This window comes from Alosa sapidissima, chromosome 3 (assembly GCF_018492685.1).
Source record: "Alosa sapidissima isolate fAloSap1 chromosome 3, fAloSap1.pri, whole genome shotgun sequence".
Classification (NCBI taxonomy): Eukaryota; Metazoa; Chordata; class Actinopteri; order Clupeiformes; family Clupeidae; genus Alosa; species Alosa sapidissima.
The window spans coordinates 18165985-18190223 of record NC_055959.1 but is presented as its reverse complement, the minus strand read 5'-3'; the positions used below and the strand labels follow the sequence as shown (position 1 = coordinate 18190223).

The window sequence follows — 24239 nt, the reverse complement described above, 5'->3', positions numbered from 1 at the left end:
GTGGTACCAACCAATTAGAGATAATTGGTTGGCTTAATTTAAAGTCAGGGTTCTGCTGCAGGGTCTTGAGTCTGAGGAAGAGGAGTCTTGAGAAGGAGAGCATTTTGGATGCAGCAGCTTGCTGTGAGGCTGCATGTGTAACCTAAGTATTGAGAACTTTGCTCTTTTATTGACTTGGAAAACTTGTTTGTTGATTTTTGAATTTGTTTTTGTTTCTTTTTTGTCAAGTCTTTTTTGTTTGCTATTTGTCGGAGCATTCCTTTTTCCTGCACTGTAAATAAATCTGCACTCTACCAAAATCCACGTTGCTATATTTTTCATACTTATGTTTACCATTTCTGCTGTAAGTGCATGTTGTGTGTGATGTCTGTATACAGTATGCTACTGAGACCCTTGAATTTCCCCATGGGGATCAATAAAGTATCTATCTATCTATCTATCTATCTGCTTGCTGTCTTCTTCACCCCATCAACACTTCACCTCAGTGAGTCCTAGCTACTACATCCTGTGTGGACTTGGGCCGTATTTTTCACACTGCCTTTTCCAAATAAGTAGCCTACATTACTGAAACATTGTTTGAAATAACATACCAGAGACACTAAGAAAATATCTATGTCTAGTGTATTTTACAGGGCTTAAAGCAAGGGAACTTTCTCTGCCAGAAGTTAGGCTATCAGACATTTCCGAAGATATTATATAGGCGACTTGCATACTTTCAAATCTCAGGCCTCACCTAAGTTCAGGCACAGTGCTTTAAACAGTTAGCCTTGATATCCAATGTTCTTTGATTTGAACCTTTAGGCAGAAAAAAGATTAGGCTATTGTGCTACTTCATAAATCAATGTAATGTTATTAACTGTTCTTCTACCGTTCTTACACTGGTTACCATTTAGAGGAGAGGCCTTGGAAAACTGGAACGGGAACATGAAAATAATGTTTTGCTCATTACAAACCACAATGAAAATCATCCTGTTTTTAGTCCCTGACTGGAGTATATAAATCTGAGGATAAGGGATTGTGCATGGACTGCCAATAATAGTGATAGTGTTTACTGAGGGAAGAAGTGAAAACTAGTAGCAATTAACTTTCAAACGAGGCCAGGGACAGTGCTTTATTAGGAGTGAACTTTGGTCACCAACAAACAGTAAAAGACAGGCAGTGTCAGTTATTTTTCAGTCGGACAGTACTGTAGATAACTCCTACCGGTGTGCTACTGTTGTGCTAATGTATTTTACCAATACATCAGGCCATTGAATGGAAACATGGCAGTAATAAGACAGCACAGAATTAGATGTATTATGCTGCTACACAAACAGAACAGCTGAGCCACTGCTCAGTTTCAGCTGAGACACTGAATAGTAGAGTGTGTGAAGTGAACTTGAAACATACTGTGATATCCATGTCACTTATTTAATTTTGTCAAGATATTCTCAAGACTTAAGCTAAAAGTCTGTTCTAGGGGGGAAGATAGTCTGTGATTCAAGCAAAAAAAATGTGCCCTTTTGTGTAAAATGCCTCCTACTGACAAATTATTAAATGCCCAGTTCCAGTTCCAGTTTAGCAACACTAGAACGTCCTGTGTCTGTACACTGCAGAGAGATGGTATTGAAATAAGTACACTTAAGCAACACTGGTGAATTGTTCTGAGCATATTTTATTCAAACTAAAGCAGAAGTAGGTTGGAACATAAGCAATTTATTCAAGGCTGTAGTGCATGTAAGAATACTTATGGATGATGGCTTCACATTATACATCTACACATGACAATGAATGGCAACTGAAAAAAAATATATTCATAATTACACAATACAAATAACACAAATAAGATAAATAAATACTTAACATAAGAAATATTTTAAATAATAAACTTTTCAATAAAACAGAATAAACATACCATATAATTTCACATAATGAGGGTTGATGTGCTCTAGGTCATATTAGTTAATAGCTGGTAGAGAGCATGTTTAATGGGGATAAAAGAAAATATTACAAAAAAGATCCCAGGGTATTAACACCTGTCTCACTCACACACTCAAACACACACACACGCACGCACGCACACACACACACACACACACACACACACACACACACACACACACACACACACACAGTGTACATCAAATGTGGCACTGTGAGTCTGTGACACTACCCACAAAGTCTAAGATGTACTGCCAGGCTCCTAATGCATGGCCTCATGATTGCTATGTTGAGTCCATAGCTGGATTCTAGTGTACTCAGTTGTATGACTGCACAACAGGCGAGCATTCACTCCACTTCCCTCCTCCTCTCCTTCCTTTATCATATTGGCTTAAGAACGTCAAAAGTCTCCTGGTGATATGAGTAGCTGAATGAACACCAGCTTTGTAAATGTTAGTGTTTACCCAACATGGCACTGGTTGTAAATTCCAGATTTGCCGTTTATTAAAGCCCAACATTAAAAAAAGCAAACGCATTGCTGCGTAAGATTTAGCTCTTCATGAAAAGTCTACCTTCAAATACAAATGTACACATAAAGTACATTAGAACTATTTATATGAGGCATATATTCATTAGCATTGTTTACATATTTCTGATGCAGCAACAACTTCAAACAGCAATGCTTGAGCTACAGCTAGCTCCAGCAGGAAAATAAATACCTGATGACAACATGTTAATGGTCCCTACAGCACTCTTCTGGAGGTTTTTTTGTTAAGTGTTAAGGGAGAGTAAGTACATGAGTATGTACGTGTGTGTGTGTGTGTGTGTGTGTGTGTGTGTGTGTGTGTGTGTGTGTGTGTTTGCGGGGGGGGTTGACCCCACCTCTTGTGCTCCTCCTTCCCTCTCAAGCCTGTTGCTAGGGTAACAGTGCCAAACTCTTCCAGGTTGGTGAGCGTGTGTGAGTGCCAAAGGGGGGGTTGGGGGTGTGGACTGGGGGGGAAGGCACCGAGGTGTACATTACTCACACCGTCTGGTGGGGCATGAAGATCTAAGGCCCTCCGCTCGGCACAGAGCTGGGCAACTACAGCTGGGGGTGAAGGTGAGATGAACCCTTCTCTTAGTCAGATACTCAATTAGTCCCACTGGTGGGTAGACAGTGATGATCCTTTCCACCGCACAGAACTGGGGTTAGAACTAAATAAATGAGTTTACACACACAGGCAGAGGCTCACACACGCGCACAGACAAGCACACGCTCACCCATCCATACATGCACACACGCACGCACGCACGCACGCGCACACACACATACGCCCTCTCCTATAAACATAACTTGATTTTGCTTTTGAATTGCTGATTTGGATTAAGTCTACACAAGCAATGAGAGTTGGCTCTTGGCTTCAGAAATTCTACATTTCTTGATGCATTGTAGAGTAAAAATAACAGAGCAAATCAACTGAATGATTCAGCAACAAATATTTTGGAAACCAACACTGAGCCAGTGAGGCTGGGCTTTCTCCTGTGCTCTTTTGCTCTGTCAAACACAATGTATTTCTGATGTTTTACTCTAGATTTGGCATTGTGAGTCAGAGCAATAGACCCCCTTGTATTCTGTAAAAGTCTCTGCCTATGTCTCAGTACAGGATATATGTCTCCATTGTGACAGACCGGAGAGGAGAAGAGAGAAGAGGAAATGTTGACTAAATACACCACGGGACAAGCCGATAATAAATACACATATCTGACATAAAGGTTCAAAGTTCAGCAGTATGAAATGATCCACTTTGAGAAAAGGGAGGAAAGTGAGAACAATTTTCGGGAAAAAAAAAAGCAAAAAACCAAGACAGAGATTCCAGACCAGGGTAGAAATGTGCAAATCTGTGCACAACAGAACAGCTTCATATATATATATATATATATATATATATATATATATATATATATATATATATATATATATATATACACATACATATACTCAAAGCATCATAAATACACGTGAACTACAAGGAGCAAAAGCCATCGTGTTCGGTATAATACAGAAGAAAGCAGACCTTCACCACATAGTGCGTGTCAGCTAAAAGGGCGTCGTGTATTCTCTTGCTTGAGAGTGTGGTCGGCAGGGGGGTCTAACTGTGGTTGTTATGGCCGTTGATCACATTGCCACCTGGGGGAGCGATATGGATGGAGTCCAGGATGGGCCGCAGCACCTGGCCGAAAGGCCTGCATCGGAGACAGACAGACAGACAGGCAGGCAGACAGACGAACAGACAGACGAACAGACAGGCAGGCAGACAGACGAACAGACAGGCAGACAGACAGGCAGACAGACAGACGAACAGACAGGCAGACAGACAGACGAACAGACAGGCAGGCAGACAGACGAACAGACAGGCAGACAGACAGGCAGACAGACAGGCAGACAGACAGGCAGGCAGACAGACAGGCAGACAGACAGGCAGACAGACAGGCAGGCAGACAGACGAACAGACAGACGAACAGACAGACGAACAGACAGGCAGGCAGACAGACGAACAGACAGGCAGACAGACAGGCAGGCAGACAGACAGGCAGACAGACGAACAGACAGGCAGACAGACAGGCAGACAGACAGGCAGGCAGACAGGCGAGCAGGCAGACAGACAGGCAGGCAGACAGGCGAGCAGACAGACAGACAGACAGGCAGACAGACAGGCAGGCAGACAGGCAGACAGGCGAGCAGACAGACAGACAGACAGACAGGCAGGCAGACAGGCGAGCAGGCAGACAGACAGGCAGGCAGACAGGCGAGCAGACAGACAGACAGACAGAACGTCGGAGGGAGAGGGAGAAGAGTGAGAGAAGACAGATACAGTACACAGAAATAAAGATGGAGAAAAAAACAGAGAGAATTAAAGCTAATTGTACCTTTGCATTGTCACTCACATACAGTACACATGCGATGCATTCTAACATAAAATCTGACAATGGTGCAAGTGTTATAGAAAGCTTTGATTTTGATACAGGGAGCATAAGTAAGCACACCCCTATGTTAATTCCCATAGAGGCAGGCAGATTTTTATTTTTAAAGGCCAGTTATTTCATGGATCCAGGATACTATGCATCCTGATAAAGTTCCCTTGGCCTTGACATAAGGGTGTGCTTACGTATGCCCCCTGTATTTTAAGGAAGAGCATTTATGTATTTACGATACATTATTCATTCACAAAAAAAATGGTGTCCTTAAAGGTTGGATTTTCCCTCATTTTTGTAATTAAGGCATTAAGATCTTGTATTTCCCCTTGGGGATAAATAAAGTATCTATCTATCTATGATCAATTTCCAAGAGATGATTTTTTTATTCCTCTTTTTAAGTTAACTTTAGCATGGGTGTCTAACCTATGCACAGCACTGTACATATACAGTTACTGTGAGAGTAGCAGAGGGACACTGTCCACAATTCTATGGCTGAGACTTACGTTGAGAGCACCTCCGAGGGAAGGTCTGTGATGTAAGACGGAATCTTCCGGCCTGTGAGAAACTGGGCTACCTCGTTGGTGAAGGTGTTACAATTGTGCTCAAACAGTCGGTACCGGTCTCCTCTGCAGACAGAGACGGACAGACAGAAAGGTTGAAAATGTCTGATTTATAGTACAATATATTTACAATATATGATATTATAATATAATAATAATAATATATATATATATATATATATATATATATATATATATATATATATATATATATATATATATATATATATATTTATAGTAGTACAATATATAAAAAACAATATACACACACACACAAACTCTCTTTCTCTCACACACACACACCTGTAACTGGTCTCCCCGAGCGATGAGAGGTAATCCATAAAGATCTCTTCATTCACCTCTGTGTTTCCAAGTTCCACCACAGAGTCTGGAGGGCCCAACATCGTACCACCCTGACACACACACACACACATACAACATAACACATAAGTTAGTACAGAATCATTCAAGTGAATAATATTTCTACAGTATTTTAATAATATGAAGTTTAGATTTTAAAAGGCCGCGTCCACTAATAACAATGATCTGCTGCAGACAAAAGGATGAAGGTTATGGCGATTATAATAACTAACAAAGTATATCAATTAATGGTATTACGTGCTGTAAAATCTAAAAGTGCAGCAGTGTTTTTGAACCATTAGGAGAATGTAGATGTGTCAGTTAAACTGTACCGGCGCACAGCTTGAGATGCCAACACCTCCAAAGAAAAACTCTTCTCCAAAAACCACAATGGCAGTGTGCCTGTGGGTTGAGGAAGCATAAATTAGTGATTTGATCTTCTTGATAAAAACATTACAACTACATAGTTAAGTAAAGTTAAATAAGATAGGTGAGACAAATGCATAGAAGGACAAAAAAATGTAGGCTATTAAATTAGGTTATTTACAAGTTATTACCAGATTCCATCAAGCTGTTTTCCTGTGTGATGAAGAGAAAAAAAATATTTAGAGCCAATGTCATGAGTAACTCTCTATCATGAATTTCAGTTAGGTTCGCCAATCTTTTTGTAGGCCTTTGTCAGGTCACAGCTGTGTGTGTTGATTCAATGCCAGATTCAGCAGACAGACGACCTACATTAATTACTGTGCCAAAGGCTAAGAAAGACATCTAAAGCTCACTTTTCTCTCTCTCTCTCCCTCCCTCAATTCAATTAAATTAAATTCAAAAAAGCTTTATTGGCATGAACGTTTCAGCAACATTATAGCCAAAGCTCAATGTACACAAGGACAAGTATGTTTAACAGAATAAAGTCTCCATATATCTCTATGTGGACTATTCATTGCATACACTGGACTGGTATGCTGTTAAAACAAAACAAAAAAATCAAACAAAAAAATCACTATATATATATATATATATATATATATATATATGGCATTGACCCATGATGCTATCCCGCTAGTCAAAATAGGCTTTCCATTGGAGCCTTCCAGTTCACAGGGGTAACGGTAATGCTGCTAGCTGCATATCTCGACCAGGCCCAGTATTATGTAAAAGAGCTGGACTTACCCAACATGATAGGGCTGAGCTGACGAGCCATCCCCCTGGACAGGTCGTATATGTAAAGCTGGACGGAGTATGTCGTATTGTGCTGGTCCATTATTCTGAATAAATCAGTTCCCCGTAAACGTTAACGTTTCTTGATGTTTGTTGACAGCTGAGTAGCTAGTTAGCCAGCCAGGTAGCTGGATAGCTAGCAGCTATCTAGTTAGTCAGCTGGTGATGTCCTAAATCTAAAATAAATCGGTACGGACGAATATACTGTCTGAAGTCTGAATCACAAGATATTCGTTGCATTCAAAAATGGTTAAAATGATACCTAAGGGTAAATGTTATAACGCTAAGTGTTAGCGGATCAGCTAGGTTTGCCCACTGAGACTGAGATGTCTGGTGGTATCTTTCTTCTTCCATGGGTGGTAAGATTAGTTGCAACAGCGCCATCTAGTGGTATACAAGTTAATAACAGTGAAAATCAAGTTCGTGCACACCACCATCCCATTGGTGCGCACAAAGTTGCACAGAAACCAAGAGCTGTTTACAACCAATTCAAGTCTGACCTACACACCTTAACTAATTGTAAATGTTGCATAGGCCTACTACTGAAAAGACAGCCATCCTTGCTCCTGTAGCTTTGACTAGATTATATCTTGTGTCTTTGTCATACAATGGCTATAAAATGGTGCAGAGTTCTTTTTACACTTAGCTTAGGCTACGCTATCAACGTGACTCATACCATGACATCATCCTAATAGTCCATCCCCGTCTTACCTCAGTAGGCTATGCCTACTCCATCATTTTTGCACTGAGGCAGTTACTGTATCAATATATATTTTTTCATCAGTAGCCTATTCTAATCTGTCCCTCCTTCAAATTTGTGCTGCTGCCTGCAAGCTCCTTGTTGTATCGGTGACTTTTGTTTTCGTTTTTTATCACAAATAATTGACTTCAAATGTTGAATAATTTTCAATCATTTGTTCCTAACAGATTCCCTTCAAAGTAATTTGTATATAATATGGAATAATATATCATGACACTATTATATTGGATTGCAGTCATGATTGATTGATGACAGAGCATGCCTGTTTATGACATTGTTGTGTCAATGTCATGACAGTTACTATTTTTTTTTCTCAAATTCTTTTTAGATTAAGTTCTCTTGCTGTTTTTGGTTGTTTTGAACATTGTTTTAGTAAGCGCTGTTTAATAGTTAGTCTACCACTTCTCCGCCTCTTGTCTCTGTAGATAATGTGGTTTTCAATGCCACCTTTGCATTCAAGTAAAAACACTGATACTCTTTTGGAAATTTAAATGGCAGGCAGGTTAGATGTGTATCCTCTCATTCTTCTACCAATTTTGGCATGCATAGCGTAGTTTTTGATATGTTTACACAGGTCTATATAAATGCACATCCGCCTCCTACCTTTAATACATTGTACTGCAGGGATTTCTGGTCATGCTAAAGTGATGAGTTGAGTCAGCTGTTCAACTGGTCATCAGTGTGAGAGTGTTCAAAAATCAAATATCATATTACCTTATCTGGAGAAGGTTCTAAATGTTTCCTGAAACCATACCATAAATCAAACATGAACTTGGCCTCCTTTCCTGGAAAAATACTTAAGGGTTTAAGATTTTTGTGAGCACTTGATGTATTTTGTAAGGTATAACATACAAGGTTTGGAGTGGTGCAGTGTTCATGAAAGAAAGTCTAGACTTATGGAAAGAGGAACCTGCTAACGGAAGCAAGAGCATTGTTCAAGGGCGAAATTGCAAAAGGTGCCGGCTTCCAGGAATGAATTTTTACCACTCCATGGAAAAACAAGGGGGCTGGAACTATGGCAGGATTTCTCCATGGAAGAGAAAAACTAAATTGTGGAAGAAAAGGAATAAGATAAATGTCCGCTCATTATTATGCCATTATAACACCCGCCAGCCCCCCCCCCCCCCCAACACACACACTCTCTTTGTCACTACACATTGCAAATTGAAGCATTCTTTATAATCAACCATTACATATGCAACCAAGACCATCACAATAAATAACAATCATCTCAATGACCATAGATGTTTCACACAAATTATCAACATTTCCAGATAATTACCTTGAATCTTTCCTCATAAAATGCCACTGCGCAGCCAAAATGCGTTTAAACTAATTAGAAATGTTGACAGACTGTTTCTGGGCAGTCACTCAGTCACTCCAGGCATGCGCTCTTGCTACACACTGGAACTGGAACTCGACTGAGGCTGAGGTGCTGACGAGAGGAAGCCAAGATGAGTCAGATCTGTGAAGCTGGCACTTCACTCACTTTTCATCCGTATTTCACTGGCTGACTATGTCCAGATTTCGTTTCACTTTGAACATTCAGTTTCAATTCTGAAAGTCGCCTCTCTCTTCCATCCGCAAAACAATATTCCTACGAAGGCTCTTCATTGTTTAAAGGGACTGAAAGTCACAAGGAGGCTTTACTCTTACTTAGACTGGTTTGTATTACTTGTTGTCATTTCTCCCAGTTGTTATAATTTCTCTCATAGAGTAGGAATATGATTTAAAGGTTTAATTCACATTTGAATTTTAGGCGTAGGCCCTGTCATTGGTCCGGGTTTCAGCTTGACTCAGCAGATCCTGCTTGATGAGAGCCTGCCCCCTGGACAATGAACGGGGACCAAACTGGTGGTGGTGGAGGAAGGAGAGGACTTTGAAATGATAGCACCAAATGCAGAGTGGCAGGAATGTTAGACAAGTCATTATAAGACAGGTAAATACAGGTTATTGGTCGAGAGTAATGCATGAATGGGTGACGTAGCAGTGGACGTAGCACGTAACAGAGAAATCCTCAGGGATATGGTGTTGCGAGACCCAGAGAAATCCTCAGGGATATGGTGTTGCGAGACCCAGAGAGATCCTCAGGGATATGGTGTTGCGAGGCCCAGAGAGATCCTCAGGGATATGAATTTGCAAGGAATTTAAAGCTGGGGTCTCACTCTACCTCAGCCCCATTATGTGAATGGGTGTATGTCTGCCACTTTCTGCCCTCAAATAATCCACAATTAGCTCTTTAGCTTTTGTGGTGTTGAGATGAAGGTTATTGTATGCACATAGTGCTGACAAGTGTAGGACCTCTTCCATACTTCCAAAGACTAACTCATTGCTGTAAGTGATCAGGCCAACCACAGTGGTGCACCAGTGAATTTGATGAGGGAGTTAGTGCTGTGCACAGGGACACTCATGGATGAAAAGGGAGTAAAACAGTGGGCTAAGCACACAGCCCTGTAGCATGCTGGTGTTCAGAGTCAGAGTGGAGGAGGTGAGCTTGTTCAACCTGACAGGACTGGAGCCTATGTTCAGGAAACTGGTGAGCGTGGGTGGACTGAAGAGCTATGGATATGACCACCCAAACACCAGACATTCCTTACATGGCAGACTGTGTTCTACTGGCCATAGTGCTTGCAATGTTTGTGTAGCATGTCACTGATGGTTTCAATTTGGTACTGTAAATGCCACACATCAGGACCAATCCAGTTCCAAGCAGAGTATGCAACTGTGCCTATTGTGTGGAATATGGCATTCACAAGCCTTCTGACCTTGGAAGGTCCGTTTATAACACAGGTAGTGCACACATAGCCTGTGAGTTTACAAACCATGTGTTATTAAATTGGATCTAATCGTAATATCAGTGTTGGTACCTGGGAGAAAAAGCAGTCCTAATGGATTGACTACTGGTTGAAATACATCACGCCATTCATCTGGTCTGTAGACTGATTGCAGGTTGTACACTGATTACAGAGCCGATATTTGTATTTGTCTACTGGAAAATACAAATATATATATATATTGTCTACTTCAATACTATATATATATATATATATATATGTATATCCATACACTATAAAGGTATAAAGGTGGATCAGGTAGGAGAGTGGCTTCTAGGAAATACAATGGTTTTGTTTTCCTTGAATTTGAAATTCAATAGATTTGGGGATTTATAGCTTTCATTTCTGAAGCAGCTGCTCATGGTTGGCTTGGGACAGCCATCCGGAAGTCCCTTGAGATTAGTTATTATTAGTCCTCTTCGGAGTGTCTATGGAGTCTTGGAATCTCATTGCAAAGTTAGGGATACATGGTTTCTTAAAAACACAGAAAAATGCATCTTTACATGAGTTATCCAGTCAGTTCTGTGACTTTCAATTGACCAAATGTACACAAGGCTGCCAAAGGCTTACATTTTTTGGGGGGCTCGGTCTGTTTTAGTTTAGGCCAGGGGTCTCCAACACTCACCAGCTACCAGTAGCTCCCCACTTGTTTGTGAGTAGCTCTCCAAAATGTTCAAAGAACATGTTCATACATCTGATACAGTCGCTTGGTAAACCTGTTAAAATTCCTATCAAATCAAATTCAAAGAAACCATGCATCCTTCTGATACAAAATTACCAATTAAACAATGATGCAGCTCCCTGGTAGTGTCAGTGATGGCATGAGGTGATGTTGGTAGGCTACAAAGCACACAGCAGACTATGGACAGTAGCCTAACCAGGTTAACAAAAATCAAAAGTTTAGTCTAAAAATATTTTCTATGTTCATGATGAATGGGAAACATGTTTTTTTTGTTGTTGTAAATGACAAGTGAGTTTGTCTAATCTATGGTGTGAGGCATGCCACTCAGTGAAAGATGTTACATAAATCCCCACCTCACAGCAACATTTCTGTGTTCGGCGGATTTCAGCTATGTGAATTCTATGTTCATAAGGCCACGTTCATGTTGTCAATGTAGCTAGGCTATCAGAGGGGTAAAAAGGTTGAAGACCCCTGATAGGCCTACTTTTGCTTTGAGCATTCTTGTAGGCTACATATGAAATACAATAAAGAAAACTTAACCAACTCTTTGTTGATCTGTACATTTGTTTAAATCTCCAACATTTCATAATGTATAGTGTTTTAGATGGTAGCGAATAGCCTAGTGTGGGTCCGGTCTACTGGGCTAATTTCCGGGAATAGGAAAAACTCAGCTCGTGATAAGGTTCATGGGCAATCTTCAATTGGTTGTGAGTGTGAAAGCCAAGTATACATCCATAAGCGCAGAAGAAAACAGCATTGCCGTATGGCCCCGTCATAAAAATATATATTATTATTTCCAGGACTTCCACGGAAAGGGGGGATTGAACTGCCGTGATGAGTCATTCCACATTCCCGTAAATGGGATCACGCGCGCTGGAAAGGGCTGTTCTTCCAGTTAATTTTGAAGTGTGTTGATTTTACTGAAAACAGTTGCCACTGTTGATATTGTACAGTGCATTTGGTTATTTTGGTAAATAACGCATAATAACACACTGAATCAAGACCTGTCTTTCAGATAGGGCCTAGGCTATTTCATAAAACTACAGGAAATGGCAGATATTGCTATAAATTATGTGAACGTAGGTAATAAATAGGCTTAGGCCTATGTGTTTAAGCATCTTTATCTCTACCACACACAACCCACACAAATGCTGTAGGCTAATGACACTTTTCGAAGTTTTTAGAAAATATTCAAATAAATATCAATACGTATTATAACAACAATATATTTTGGAAATTAATCTAGACTACTTTGATTTGTGTGCTTACTACTTTAAATAATGATGCACAATAGGGAAAATGTAGGCTACACTAGGTAAAATGACCGTGACTTCGCTTGCATACTTGGATACTTCTCCTTGCGCGGACTCGTGCGGCCGCCAGGGCTCGACAAATAGAGGGGGACATAGAGCGCGCGATCAGAACGTGCCGTGCACTATCCTTGGCAAGCACGCGCCAGGCAGTGGAGATGTGTCGCAGATTTGAAAACTCCCAAACAGAGGCGAGAATAGGTCGGAACATCTAGAGAACACTGGAAACATAGACAGGTCGTTCAGTTCAGGGAAAAAAGCTATCAAGAGGACCAAACCTGGCTTATTTCGAAAAGGGTTGCACGACTTTCACCATTTAGGCTACACATTTTGTAGGAAGGAACAGAGAGTGCGTACTAGCCTACTTGCGTCCTTCCTATAGCGTGCGGGAAGCTCAAGATAGTGGCGATGGAGCTGTCATCACTTGGCGAACAAGTGTTTGCTGTTGAATCTATCACTAAAAAGAGAGTTAGAAAGGTAAGATTACCTATTTATTTCACACATATAAATGTGATGTTTGTTCTCGGTTGTTTAGCCTTTCGACATCATTAATTAAAACCCCATCTATAGAGTTGCACACCAATGTGCCAAATGAGATTCCAAGTTTACGCATTGATATTTTGTCATCCTTGCACGTGAGTGTTTTTGGGTCATGCTAGCTGTCACTCAGAGCAACTTGAACTTGATACTTTTCACCAACTAACGAACGCCTCAAAGGTACCGTGTGCTATGAACTTAGCATATGTGTACAGTGGAATTATGTGTTTTGTAACACTCTTGACCGGAGCTGCAGCGTTTGTAGGCCAGGGGGTGTGTGCGTTAACGCGTGTGTCGTTGCTATCGCTGAACGTATGGGTTGTCGGGGTATAGCTGCGCCTTCTCTTCGCTCAGCCAATGTTTGGTGGCTACGCAGTTTATTTACTTGTACTGAGGAACTAAAAGGAATATTCGGAAATGGGCAGTCCTCGTGAAGCAACGGCCTAATGTTCTGTCCGACTTGATCAAACACAAGGTTAGATCAATGAGATTGTTTGCTGTATGAAATGAAAATAATGACATTGCGATGCAAAAATGAAAAGGGCAGGATTTGTTGTCTACGAATAGGTAAGGTAGCTTACTGCAATAACTCTTTAAAAAAATCTAAATGACTAGAGTTTAATAATAATAATAATAATAATAAAATAATAGAGTGATAACGTAGGTTAGTCTTCAGATGTATTATCACTATTTCATGTGCACGTAATTTTCTTTTGACTGTAGGCTCGAATCTCTGCGGGGGTGTGTGCGTAGAGGGGAGGATGGGGGGCACCGTGGTTTCTCAGTGAAACGCGTTGCGCAATTCGAGATGTTTACATGTTACCATGGCCCCACCTATTCCCATCCTAAAATGTTCTAGAAACTCCTTTTTATTGAACTCGCGAGCGAACCCATATGCGCACACGTCACCACTACAGTGGCGATCACGACGTTGACGTCACCTTCTATAATATCCATTTCTAAATACACACCCCCTAAGACCCCCGCCCCCTGTTGGCAGTTTAAAGGGGTAGACATCTCTTCTGCAAAGCGTGTTAACTATGAGTGATATTGTGCATGACCACGTTAACTGTGAATGACCGCCTATAATGTAATATGTCTGTTTCTCTCCTAGGGAAACGTGGAATATCTACTGAAGTGGCAAGGCTGGCCTCAAAAGTAAGCATTACACCCTAGAACACACTGTTTCACATTTCACATTTTTCAAATATAAATTCACTTAAATCACGTGGCTAGGTAGACATAAGAATAGCAAGAAAATTAAATGCTTTCTTATTCACTGATACATCTTTATGAAAGATCCTTGTACTATACCCTCCAAATCATTTAATCACAACCATTATTTGCCCATACAGGCATTTTATATCAACAGGGACTGTTTGCAAAAAATACTGATAGCCCCGTCAATATCAGTGAGTGCATGTTCCTGGCATAGCGCTGCTAAGGCTGACTGATGTCACCTAGGCTCTTAGTTACAGAACGTGTTGTCCAATCACAAAGCAGACTTCATACACCAGTTGACTCATCGGATGAGTCACAACGGTACCGTTAGGGAACACTGCTCAATGCCTTTGCAGGCATCAAAGTGTATTGTGTCGATTGTATGATGAGAGTGTGTAGGCAGTTGGGTAAGTACTCATGCTGAGGTCTGCGTTTGGGCCTGTTGAGCAGGTACAGCACATGGGAACCCGAGGACCACATACTGGACCCGCGCCTGGTTCTGGAGTACGAGGAAAAGTGAGTAACTCTGAAAGAGACAAAAAACAATTCAGAGATGATAGTAGTGATGATGTAAGATGTTCTTGACACACTCTAATCTTCCAGTGTGCTTTTCCCCAGGGAGGAGAAGGACAGAGCCTTGGCCTATAGGAGAAAGGGCCTCCGACCACGCAGGCTAGTCCTGAGGGTACGTGGGGCTGCCACACCATGAATATGAATAGGTTCAGTCTGCCCCTCACCAGCATCCTACACTGCTAGAACCTCACTAATTCACAACAGGGACAGTAGGCAGAACATGCTGAAGCAATGGATGGTGTGACAGTACAGGGGTGTTCTGACAAGAATCTGCATTGAGTCACTAGGTCAGCCACCCCCAGAAAGCCCAGATTGGTCTTTCACCAGAAACACACACAAACACACACATACACACACACACTCAGTAGTTCTGTGACACTGAAAGTTCAATTACACAATATTGTTCCACTGCTTGTTAGAAATTGCTTCTAGCATGCCATACCCATTTTAATTTACATGGCTCTCAAACACATTGGCTATTGTTAGTACTAGCTTGGCTGTATCCCCTGGCCTAGCACGTCCTTTCTATGTTCTCATTTGTGGTAGAACACAAGTGTTTAATCCACATCAGTATGAAATTATAAGGAATCAACTAGAGTTGCACAAATAACAAAAAATAGAATCTCCATGGAAACAAACAGCTAAATCTACAAGACATTTCAATGTATACTGCCTATGACTAAGCTAACCTGTGCAGTTTGTTAGGTCTATGACAGATTGCTATAGGTACTTTGAAGCAGGGCTTTGAACCAGGATTTTTTTGTCAATTGTTTCGTTCTGAACAGAAAAAGTATTTTAACGTTTCCGGTTTTGGTTCCCACCCTAAAATTGACATTCCCGAACCGGTTAGAATAAAACAAATATTGTTCCTGAACCGGTTAAATGCCAAAATGAGGACTATTACGTTTTTTCCCAAATAAATTAAAGCTGTAGCCTTAACGTTAATACTAGGTTTTTCCAACAATGTTCGTCACGGCCTAGTAAAAAGAGAAAACAGGTGAAATGAATCATTGAGATTTGGAGACTTCATAGGCCTTTTGATTGCCTGCTAGTGGCAACCTCTGTCTGTCTGCACTCTCCATGCATTCATTGAATGACAGGAGGTGACCATCACCATTTCACTGAAGACACAAATCTTCCCAGGAACAAAAAAAAGAACCGGTATTAACCAGTTTCTGTTCCGGAACATAAAAACATCAAAGTTTCTGGTTTCGTTTTTGTTTCTAGCTAAATGGCAAAAGTTTCTGGTTTTCGTTTTCATTTTCGTTCCATGAACCGGTTCAAAGCCTTGCTTTGAAGTGTATCTATGATTTTCCTTTTCACACATTTCTTGGCATAAACAATAGTTAGTATTTCACGGCTGACAACTGTGCCATTGTAGCAGACTAAAAACTTCCTGTCAGGTTTAATGAGACCTACATGTGGCTTGCTGTTTTTTTTTTTATGCAGAACATGTACCCCATGGACCTTCGCAGTGCCCACAAAGTGCCTGATAAGCCGCCCCCTCGCCTCCGCCTCTCTCTCACGCGCTCCATGGGAGCAGAGCTGGAGCACGGGGTCCGGCCGTGCAGGCCAGGGGACAGGGCCGGTGTCCTACGCCGCCTGGAGAAGCGGCGCAGCAAACAGGGGGCGACCAGAGCCCTGATGCTGGACCCACGACCTCCACGTCTACAGAAGGTCCCACACTACACGCAGGACTCGATGGAAGAGGAGAACCACAGAAGGGAAGAGGAGGACCACCACACAATGGAATACCCAGACAAGAGAGAGATCACACTGCAAGACAACAACAACAAAGCAGACCAGGACCAGGACATTCCCAGCGGTAGGTTCGGCTGGCATGATGTTGGTGTCCCAGCAGCAGTTGAGCCAATATGCTGAGGAATTTGAACTGTGACTGAGTATCCTCGCCTCTGCCTTTGCCTGGTTTATTTATGTCTGATTGCATAAAGCCACTGAAATGGGGACAAATATGTCACATGGCAGACAAGCATAAATACCAACAAGTACAAGGTCTCTAGTTTCCACTGACATGACACCAGGTTATGTTGTTGAGACACTAGAGTTATTTAAGCGTTATAATACTGAAAATATTCCTCATATTTAGAACATCTCAGATATCTTACTCAACAACTTCATGGCTATTGCTGGCTAACAGTTAACAGCATTACTCACACGATTGGAACAGTAGTGCTTGACGTCATCCTAATCCCTCCTTTTTCCATCTCTCTCAGGCCCGCAGTTTTCAGATGGCTACTGTTCCTCAGCTGAGCAGGACATGGCAATGGTGACCGAGGCAGTGGAGGACTGCGGATTGTGTCACAGGCCAGGGGATGAGCCTGTTGAAGGCAAGACCCCCATGGCAGGGACAGGGCTGAATGACACAGCCAGGACTTTGGGTGATCCCGATTTGAGTACAAACCCTGACAGCTTAGGGAGGGACTCTCTATCAGAGGGAACACAAGACGTGGCGATGACTGACGAATCACAGAGCGCTTCCACCACGGCGAGAGAGGCAGACACACACGTTTCCCTAGACACAGTGGACAGCTGTTTGGCACCAAGAGATAGCTCTACCACCCCTTGTATCAAGGCAGAGTGCGAATTGGTCGTGGTGTCCAAGCGGGACGTTTCCATTGGTAAGAAGGGGTCAGAGTCAAGTACCACCTCACGGACCTCTGGCAAAGTGATAGTGACAGATGTGACCATTAATTCCTTGACAGTGACATTCAAAGAGGCACTGACAGCTGAGGGTTTTTTTAAGGGCTGTGGGATGGAGTGAAAAGGAGTTCAGGAGGTCAAATGAAGGAAAAGATAAAAAGACACCGAAAGACAGGAAAGGTGGAGGTCCAAGACAGGTGTTTGGAAGGAACTCATGAATGTCACTTACTGCGTAATTATTCCAACCTTCCTTGTACAAAAGCTAGTGATTTGTTCTGTGTTTTTTGCAAAGTAGTACTACCTTTCCGCAGTATTGCTTCCAGTAAAAAAAACCACTGCAACAAAACAGCTTCCACACATCTCTAGCTCATTTCTTTGATGTTGTCCGTTAACAGAACAAGCTCAAAAAAAGCACTGCATTATGAAGTTCAAATACAGTACAGGAAGCTTTGTTTATGTGTGTGACTACCAGCTGTATGTGTGTATATGATGGACGCAGCGCACAATCATGTGTTGGCTTGTTGGCCTTTCGCGGTGAAAAAGGTTACCTGGCTCTATTTTTGTTTTTGTGGCTGCACATCTCCCTTTACTCCGTTGTGAAGCCTGTGCATTTTTAACGAGGAGGGTGTCAATTTACACTACACTGCTCGCGCAGATGCTGTAGTAGGACTAGGATGTGTTCACAGTTGAATTTTATGTTTCTGTTGTATTTATCGCATGTCCAAAAAACACCTAAATTTAAATTATCCGCCATATGGTTAAAACCAGATAATAATCTTGGGGGAAAAGACAGTTTGGTGTACTTGAATGTTTGCTTGCTGGTTTTTGGTGTAGTTTATAATAACAATGCATTTTTTTATTACCAATAATAATAATTAAAAAAAAAAAACACACACACAACCATGCGTATGAGTGTTTTATCTGCCACATCATAAATCTAGTTTACATTCTTCGTCCCAGATCTCCCTCTATAATTCGTACACAGGACCACTGATGGAAATTTAAAGTAGGGGAAAATCAAGTTCACATTCATAGGGATTACCTTTGGGAACATACTGGTTCATGGTCGCAATCCTGAAGGCAGGAGACACAACGCTGTAAATTGGACTGTAGTTCCTCGAGAAAGCCCCAGAGGTCACTGTTGTCATGGAAAAAAAACAACGTTTATTACAGTTTATGTGGGTATGATTTTGTCTGATTCTAAAAACAGCACTTTTTCCGCAAGGCAGGTAAGGAGGAGGACAACAATTTTTTGTCATTATTTTAAATTTTATTACAAAAAACAGTATTTGAGTCCACAGCTTGTGTTTTCTTTGTACAGTAAAAAATATTAAATTAACCCCCGTTGCTGTTGCGAGTAAACAGCTATACTGGGGAGAGGTGTAAGAAGATGGCGGGAGGAGGTGGGCACAGAGGTGGGACTTGAAGGAGGGGGTGGGGTCTGGTGGCACCAGGCCTAAAGTCCAGGGAGGCAGCGTAGAGAGAAGGGAAGAACTCCCATCCCCCCCCCTCCCCCTCCCATTCATTCTACTAATATGCAGTTCATGAGGTGCACCCCCTCCATCCTACCACACAAGGACAGTTGCCCCCACTTTATATGTGCACACACACGCAGACACACGCACGCACTCAGGCACACACGCTTGCAGCACAACACACACTGTATTCCAGCGCACGTCTTTGTGCAGAATTGCCTTCACTTCCTGGTAAGTCATTCATAAATAAGGAAAGCGCGCGCACACACACACACACACATTCACAAGAGGGTTTATGAGTGTGCATGGGGAGCGGGGGGGGGGGGGGGGGGGAGGGGTGCAATTCCCCTTGGTGGGGTGATTGGTGTCCAATGGTTAGGCATTTCAAAAGTGGCTTGAAAGTAAGATCCATTGGCCAACTACAGCACACTCACCCAATCCAAGACCCCCCCCCCCCCAACACTGTAATACATAATTCCATTAAAAATCCCTCCCCCAACGACATCATCATGGGCAGAGGAGCTAGCCTCCATCTACCCATTTCAACAGTCATTAACAAAAATATATTCTTTGTGAATTGTAGCAGTCTCAGGGTACATAACAAACCGTTTGAAAACTCAAATAAATAAAGCAAAACCATAACTTTACAAGGAAGATATGCATGATGTTTGGATTCATAATATTAATAACAATAATAATAATACTCCACATCACTCTGCAAAACTGAAAACAGAGACTGGTTGACGGAGAAAAAAGAAAAGAAAAGAAAACAATAAAAAGTCCATTGCATTAAATCACTTGCTCTTTAATATTTCACCACTTTTTAAAATCTTAAAAATATCTCCTAAAAAAGGCAAATACTCCTCTCCACCCGACCCCAAAAATATTACCTGTGTTTTTCTCTAAGGGAGAAAAATTTCCCCTCTCTTTGTACACAATTGGCAAAAGAAAAAATATATATATTAACAGCAATAACTTACCATTCATTTATTTTATTCATTCATTTGACATTTTGATTTATTGTAACATCTCCCATAGGAAGGTCAGTTCGTTGTGTTTATATTGAAAACATTAAATAATAATCTTTGTACTGATTTAAAAAACAAAACCCCCCAAAAAACGTAACACTGTTCACTCCCTTGTGAGGCGTGTTCTGGGAGCACCTCAATGCTACATGATGTCTAAGGAGTTGTGATTCATATTGGCGTTGAGGTCCTGGCTATTTCCTGATAGCATGTCCGGTCCTCCCGGCCCGTGCAGTGCCCCCATGCTGCTCAGCTGCGACAGCATGGCGTTCTGATCTGACCCAAAGGGGCCACCGTCCATGGGGTTCTGCTGCTGCTGAGGGTTCTGTTGGGGTGGCGGGACCACCATCCCTGGGTGGTGCTGGGTCAGGTGCGAGGGGTGCGGCGACCCAGTCTGGGTCTGGGGCGAGATGTGGTGCGGGGAGGGCTGAGGCTGCATGCGGGGCGAGGGGCTGGAGTGTGGCGGCTGCGAGTGTGGCCGCGGCGACGGCTGCGGCGAGCGCACCTGGTTGCTAAGCGACGTGGAGAGCTGCTGGCCCTGTAGATGAGGAGACTGGGACATCTGCTGCTGCTGTTGTTGCTGCTGCTGCTGCTGCTGTTGTGGGCTCATGGGATTGCTGTGCTGGGCGGGTGACCCCCCAGCCAGGTGCTGCTGCTGCTGCAGGAGCCGGTGCTGCAGGGCCTGCTGGAGGAGGGCTTGGGTCTGCGGGCCGGCCTGGCCGCCCGGCTGCTGGGGAGGCTGCTGCGGGCCTCCCACTCCTCCTCCGCCTGGACCTCCGTCAGCCCCCTGCAGCATGGCGTTCTGCTGCTGCTGCTGCATCTGGAGCCTCTGCTGCAGGGCTGCGGTGGCCGCCTGCTGCTGCTGCTGCTGTTGAGCCCCAGGAGGGAGCTGTTGGCCACCAGGGGGCACTTGCATGCTCCCAGGCTGGCCCATGTAGCCCTGCGGAGGCTGCTGCTGGGGGGGCTGGGGCTGCTGGAACTGAGCGTGGTTTGCCATCTGCTGCTGCTGCTGGGCCTGCTGCTGCTGCTGTTGTTGTTGTTGTTGTTGCTGCTGCAGGTGCCTCCTCAGTAGGAGCTCTCGGAACTGGGGGTTGTTGGCCATGCTGACCATGGAGGGTCCCTGCCCTGGGATGCCCCCTTGTTGTTGTTGCTGCTGCTGCTGCTGCTGCTGCTGCTGCTGTTGTTGTTGTTGTTGCTGCTGCAGGGCTGCCACTTGCTGTGGTAACATGGGTCGCTGTTGCTGCTGCTGCTGCTGCTGCTGTTGTTGTTGTTGCAACTGCTGCTGCTGCAGTTGGGCTATCGACTGCATGCCAACACCCTGACCTAAGTGTATCCCACCTTGGGGAGCGCCTGCGCCAACAGCGCCCGGTTGGACGCCCATGGCTCCAGGTAGCCCCTGGGGTCCCGCTCCTGGTTGTCCACCAGGGGGCGCCCCACCGGCTGCACCACCTTTGTATTTGTAGACTCTCTGCTTGATGAAGGCAGCCATGAGCTGGGGGTTGGAGCGGAGGATGTTGAGCACCTGCTGCTGCTGGAGAGGGGAGCTTGGGGAGCGCAGGGTCCGGAGCAGGTCCTGCAGCGCCCCCTGGGGGAAATTCCCAGGACCTGCACTGCCGCTTGCGCCCCCCTGCATCAGAGGGTTGCGCCCGGGAATCTGCTGCTGCGGTTGTTGTTGCTGCTGCTGCATCTGTTGTTGCTGCTGAGCGGCCATTCCCGGCTGTGCCATCTGGCCCATCATGACTGGCCTCTGCTGGGGTGGCATGCCCTGACCGGCCCACTGCTGCTGGGGAGGCTGCAGCTGAGGACCCACCCTGGGCTGGAGGGGTACCTGTGGCGGTAGCTGGCCCTGGGAGTTGGGCTGCATGGGCTGGCCCTGCTGCTGCATGGGGCCCACCATCATGCCAGGCGGTACCTGCTGTTGCGGTTGCTGCTGCTGCTCCAGATGAGCCCTGGCTGCAGCAGCCTGGGGGGGCAAGCCCTGAGCCGCCACCATCCCCACCCCAGGGTGGGGCATCCCCATCTGGCCTGGGGCCTGTTGGGGGTGGTGGGGATGTGGGGGCATCATGCCGCCCTGGGTGGCCTGTCTCAGGATCTGAGCCTGGGCCATCTTCCTCTGGGCGTCGGCCACCTGCTGGATCTTCATTGCGATCTCCACGGCGGCCGGAGGAGGCCCCGAGGGAGGCTGCTGTTGCTGTGGTGGCTGTTGGGACATGGGTGGCTGGCCAGGGTTGGGCAGATGCGGGGGCGTCTGCTGCTGCGGCGGCTGTGGTGGTGTCGCCGGGCCTAGCCCCGGTTTACCCTGGGTCTGGGCGCGAGGGGACGAGCCGGGAGCTCTCGGCCCGTAAGGAGCCATACTGTTGGGGTGCTGCATCTGCTGCTGAGCCTGCTGTGCCGCCTGCTGCTGCTGCTGTTGTTGTTGTTGTTGCTGCTGCTGCTGTTGTTGCTGCATGGCCATCTGTTGCTGCGGTGAGTTCATCATGCCGCCGCCTCCGCCAGGCATCTGCTGGAACTGATGGTGCATAGGGTGCTGGGGCATCCCACCTTGCTGGGGCATTGGCTGCTGTTGCTGCCCACCAGGTGGCCCCCCGGACATGCCGCCCACGCCAGGCTGGGGCAGAGCGGGCATGCCGGTCTGCGTGGGGGTCTGTGGAGTGGGCGGCTGAGTACCGACGGACGTGGGCGTGCTGGGCCCCGTGGTGCCGTTGTTTCCAGGAGAAGGGAGTCCCCCAGGCGGGCCGCCAGGGCAAGGCTGCCCGGCCCTCTGCATGGTGGCCATGCGCCGCCGCAGCATCTGCGCCTGCTGGAGCCGGTGCTGCAGCTGCTGCTGCCGCAGCTTGTGTTTGATGTTCAGGCAGAAGGGCACGGGGCACTTGGCCTCCTGGCAGTGCTTGGCATGGTAGCAGCAGAGTGCAATGAGCTGCTTGCAGATGGGACAGCCGCCGTTGGTCTTGCGCTTGCAGCCCTTGGTGTGCTGCACCACTCGCTTCATCTTCTGGCACGAAGGCAGCGAGCAGTTGGCGTTGCGGCACTGGCAGGCGTGCACCAGCGACTGGATGCAGCGCTGGATACTCAGGCGGCGGGAGTCGCTGGGGTTCTGGGTGGAGGCGGCTGCTGCGTTGTTGCTCTCGTCGTCCAGACCAAGCCCGAGCTTCTCCATCTTGTGCTCGTGGCCCTTGATGTTGTAGCATTTCCCGCAGAGGTCGTAGTCCTACACAACAAAACAGAACAAATTAGTGTGAGAAACAAAATATTTACACATCAGATAATACTGAATCTTCAACTACAAACTTTGGATAAAGTACACATTTCCTGGTCGAATATCTTTCAGAGCCCTCTGCAAGTGTGTGTCTTTTTTTTCTGAGCATGAGCAAACCATCTTCACCCTCTGTAAAAAACCCTTCCCCTCTCCTACCTCGCAGACGGTGCAGTGGAAGCGCGTCTCCACGTGGTGCTTGCACTCGTTGCAGGTGTAGACGAAGCGGTCCTGGCTCTGGTTGTGCAGCTCCACCAGCATGCACATGGAGCTCCACTTGGAGCGCCGCATCGAGGAGAACTCCAGGTGCTTGTCGCGTGCCAGCGTCAGGAAAGCGTCACGCCCATCCATCAGATCGCACGCCATCAGCGGGTCTGGGTCCGAAATGGGCGGGAGGGAGTTGGCGGTGGGGCCAGCGATCAGCCGGATCACAAAGAACACCTGTAGGGAAAGTCAAAGGGTTAAACATTGGCACTGGACCCCAATCACTAAGCTTAATAATTAATTTGTGAATTAACGTTGATGTTCCTAATTGCACATCGAAGCCATTTTACTACATGTCTCACTGATGAGTTTGAGTAAATGGGGTGTTCAATGGGGTGTTTTCTGGTCTATTACAGTATGGCAAAGATATCTAAACTGCACATTTCTAAAACTGATAGTTAAGACTGAATCACGTTCGAACAAACACAAACATAAACATACACCTTGACCGCATTCCGTTCTATATTACTGCGCTACCATAACTTGATACAAAAGTTAAAGCAGCTGCGTCTCGACGTTGCTTGGCAACCATTCAGGTAGAGGAAATATATTTCTTGGCGAAAGAATGATAAATTTCTCGTTGCTTTGCCTTTACTTTATGAAACTTTGCCAGGTATTTATAGCAACAGTT

At 44.7% G+C, this 24239-nt stretch overlaps 3 protein-coding genes across 6 annotated transcripts in view; 1 reads left to right on the top strand and 2 right to left on the bottom strand.

Moving 5' to 3' along the window:
* Positions 1 to 1634: 1634 nt before the first annotated feature.
* On the bottom strand, positions 1635 to 7383 carry desi1a (desumoylating isopeptidase 1a). Its single transcript, XM_042087985.1, has 6 exons — positions 6966 to 7383; positions 6353 to 6374; positions 6128 to 6197; positions 5739 to 5848; positions 5379 to 5501; positions 1635 to 4143 (listed from the first exon to the last, which is right to left on the bottom strand). The coding sequence occupies exons 1-6, from the start codon at positions 7054 to 7056 to the stop codon at positions 4050 to 4052; spliced, it is 510 nt and encodes a 169-aa protein (XP_041943919.1). The 5' UTR covers positions 7057 to 7383; the 3' UTR covers positions 1635 to 4049.
* A 5325-nt stretch (positions 7384 to 12708) lies between these two features.
* cbx7a (chromobox homolog 7a) lies at positions 12709 to 18484 on the top strand. 4 transcript variants are annotated; one of them, XM_042087971.1, is made up of 6 exons: positions 12709 to 13076; positions 14251 to 14294; positions 14808 to 14873; positions 14976 to 15042; positions 16380 to 16755; positions 17165 to 18484. In XM_042087971.1, the coding sequence occupies exons 1-6, from the start codon at positions 13008 to 13010 to the stop codon at positions 17710 to 17712; spliced, it is 1170 nt and encodes a 389-aa protein (XP_041943905.1). In that variant the 5' UTR covers positions 12709 to 13007; the 3' UTR covers positions 17713 to 18484. The 4 variants fall into 4 exon arrangements, with proteins under 4 accessions (XP_041943905.1, XP_041943903.1, XP_041943904.1 ...); XM_042087969.1 differs by having other exon boundaries at positions 14961 to 15042; XM_042087970.1 differs by having other exon boundaries at positions 14805 to 14873.
* Positions 18485 to 19850: 1366 nt separating this feature from the next.
* The window catches only part of ep300b (E1A binding protein p300 b), a 37665-nt gene continuing 33276 nt past the window's right edge, over positions 19851 to 24239 (bottom strand). The window contains 2 exon segments of the mRNA XM_042087920.1: positions 19851 to 23299; positions 23504 to 23785. Coding sequence (XP_041943854.1) covers positions 20237 to 23299; positions 23504 to 23785 — 3345 coding nt within the window. The 3' untranslated portion in view covers positions 19851 to 20236.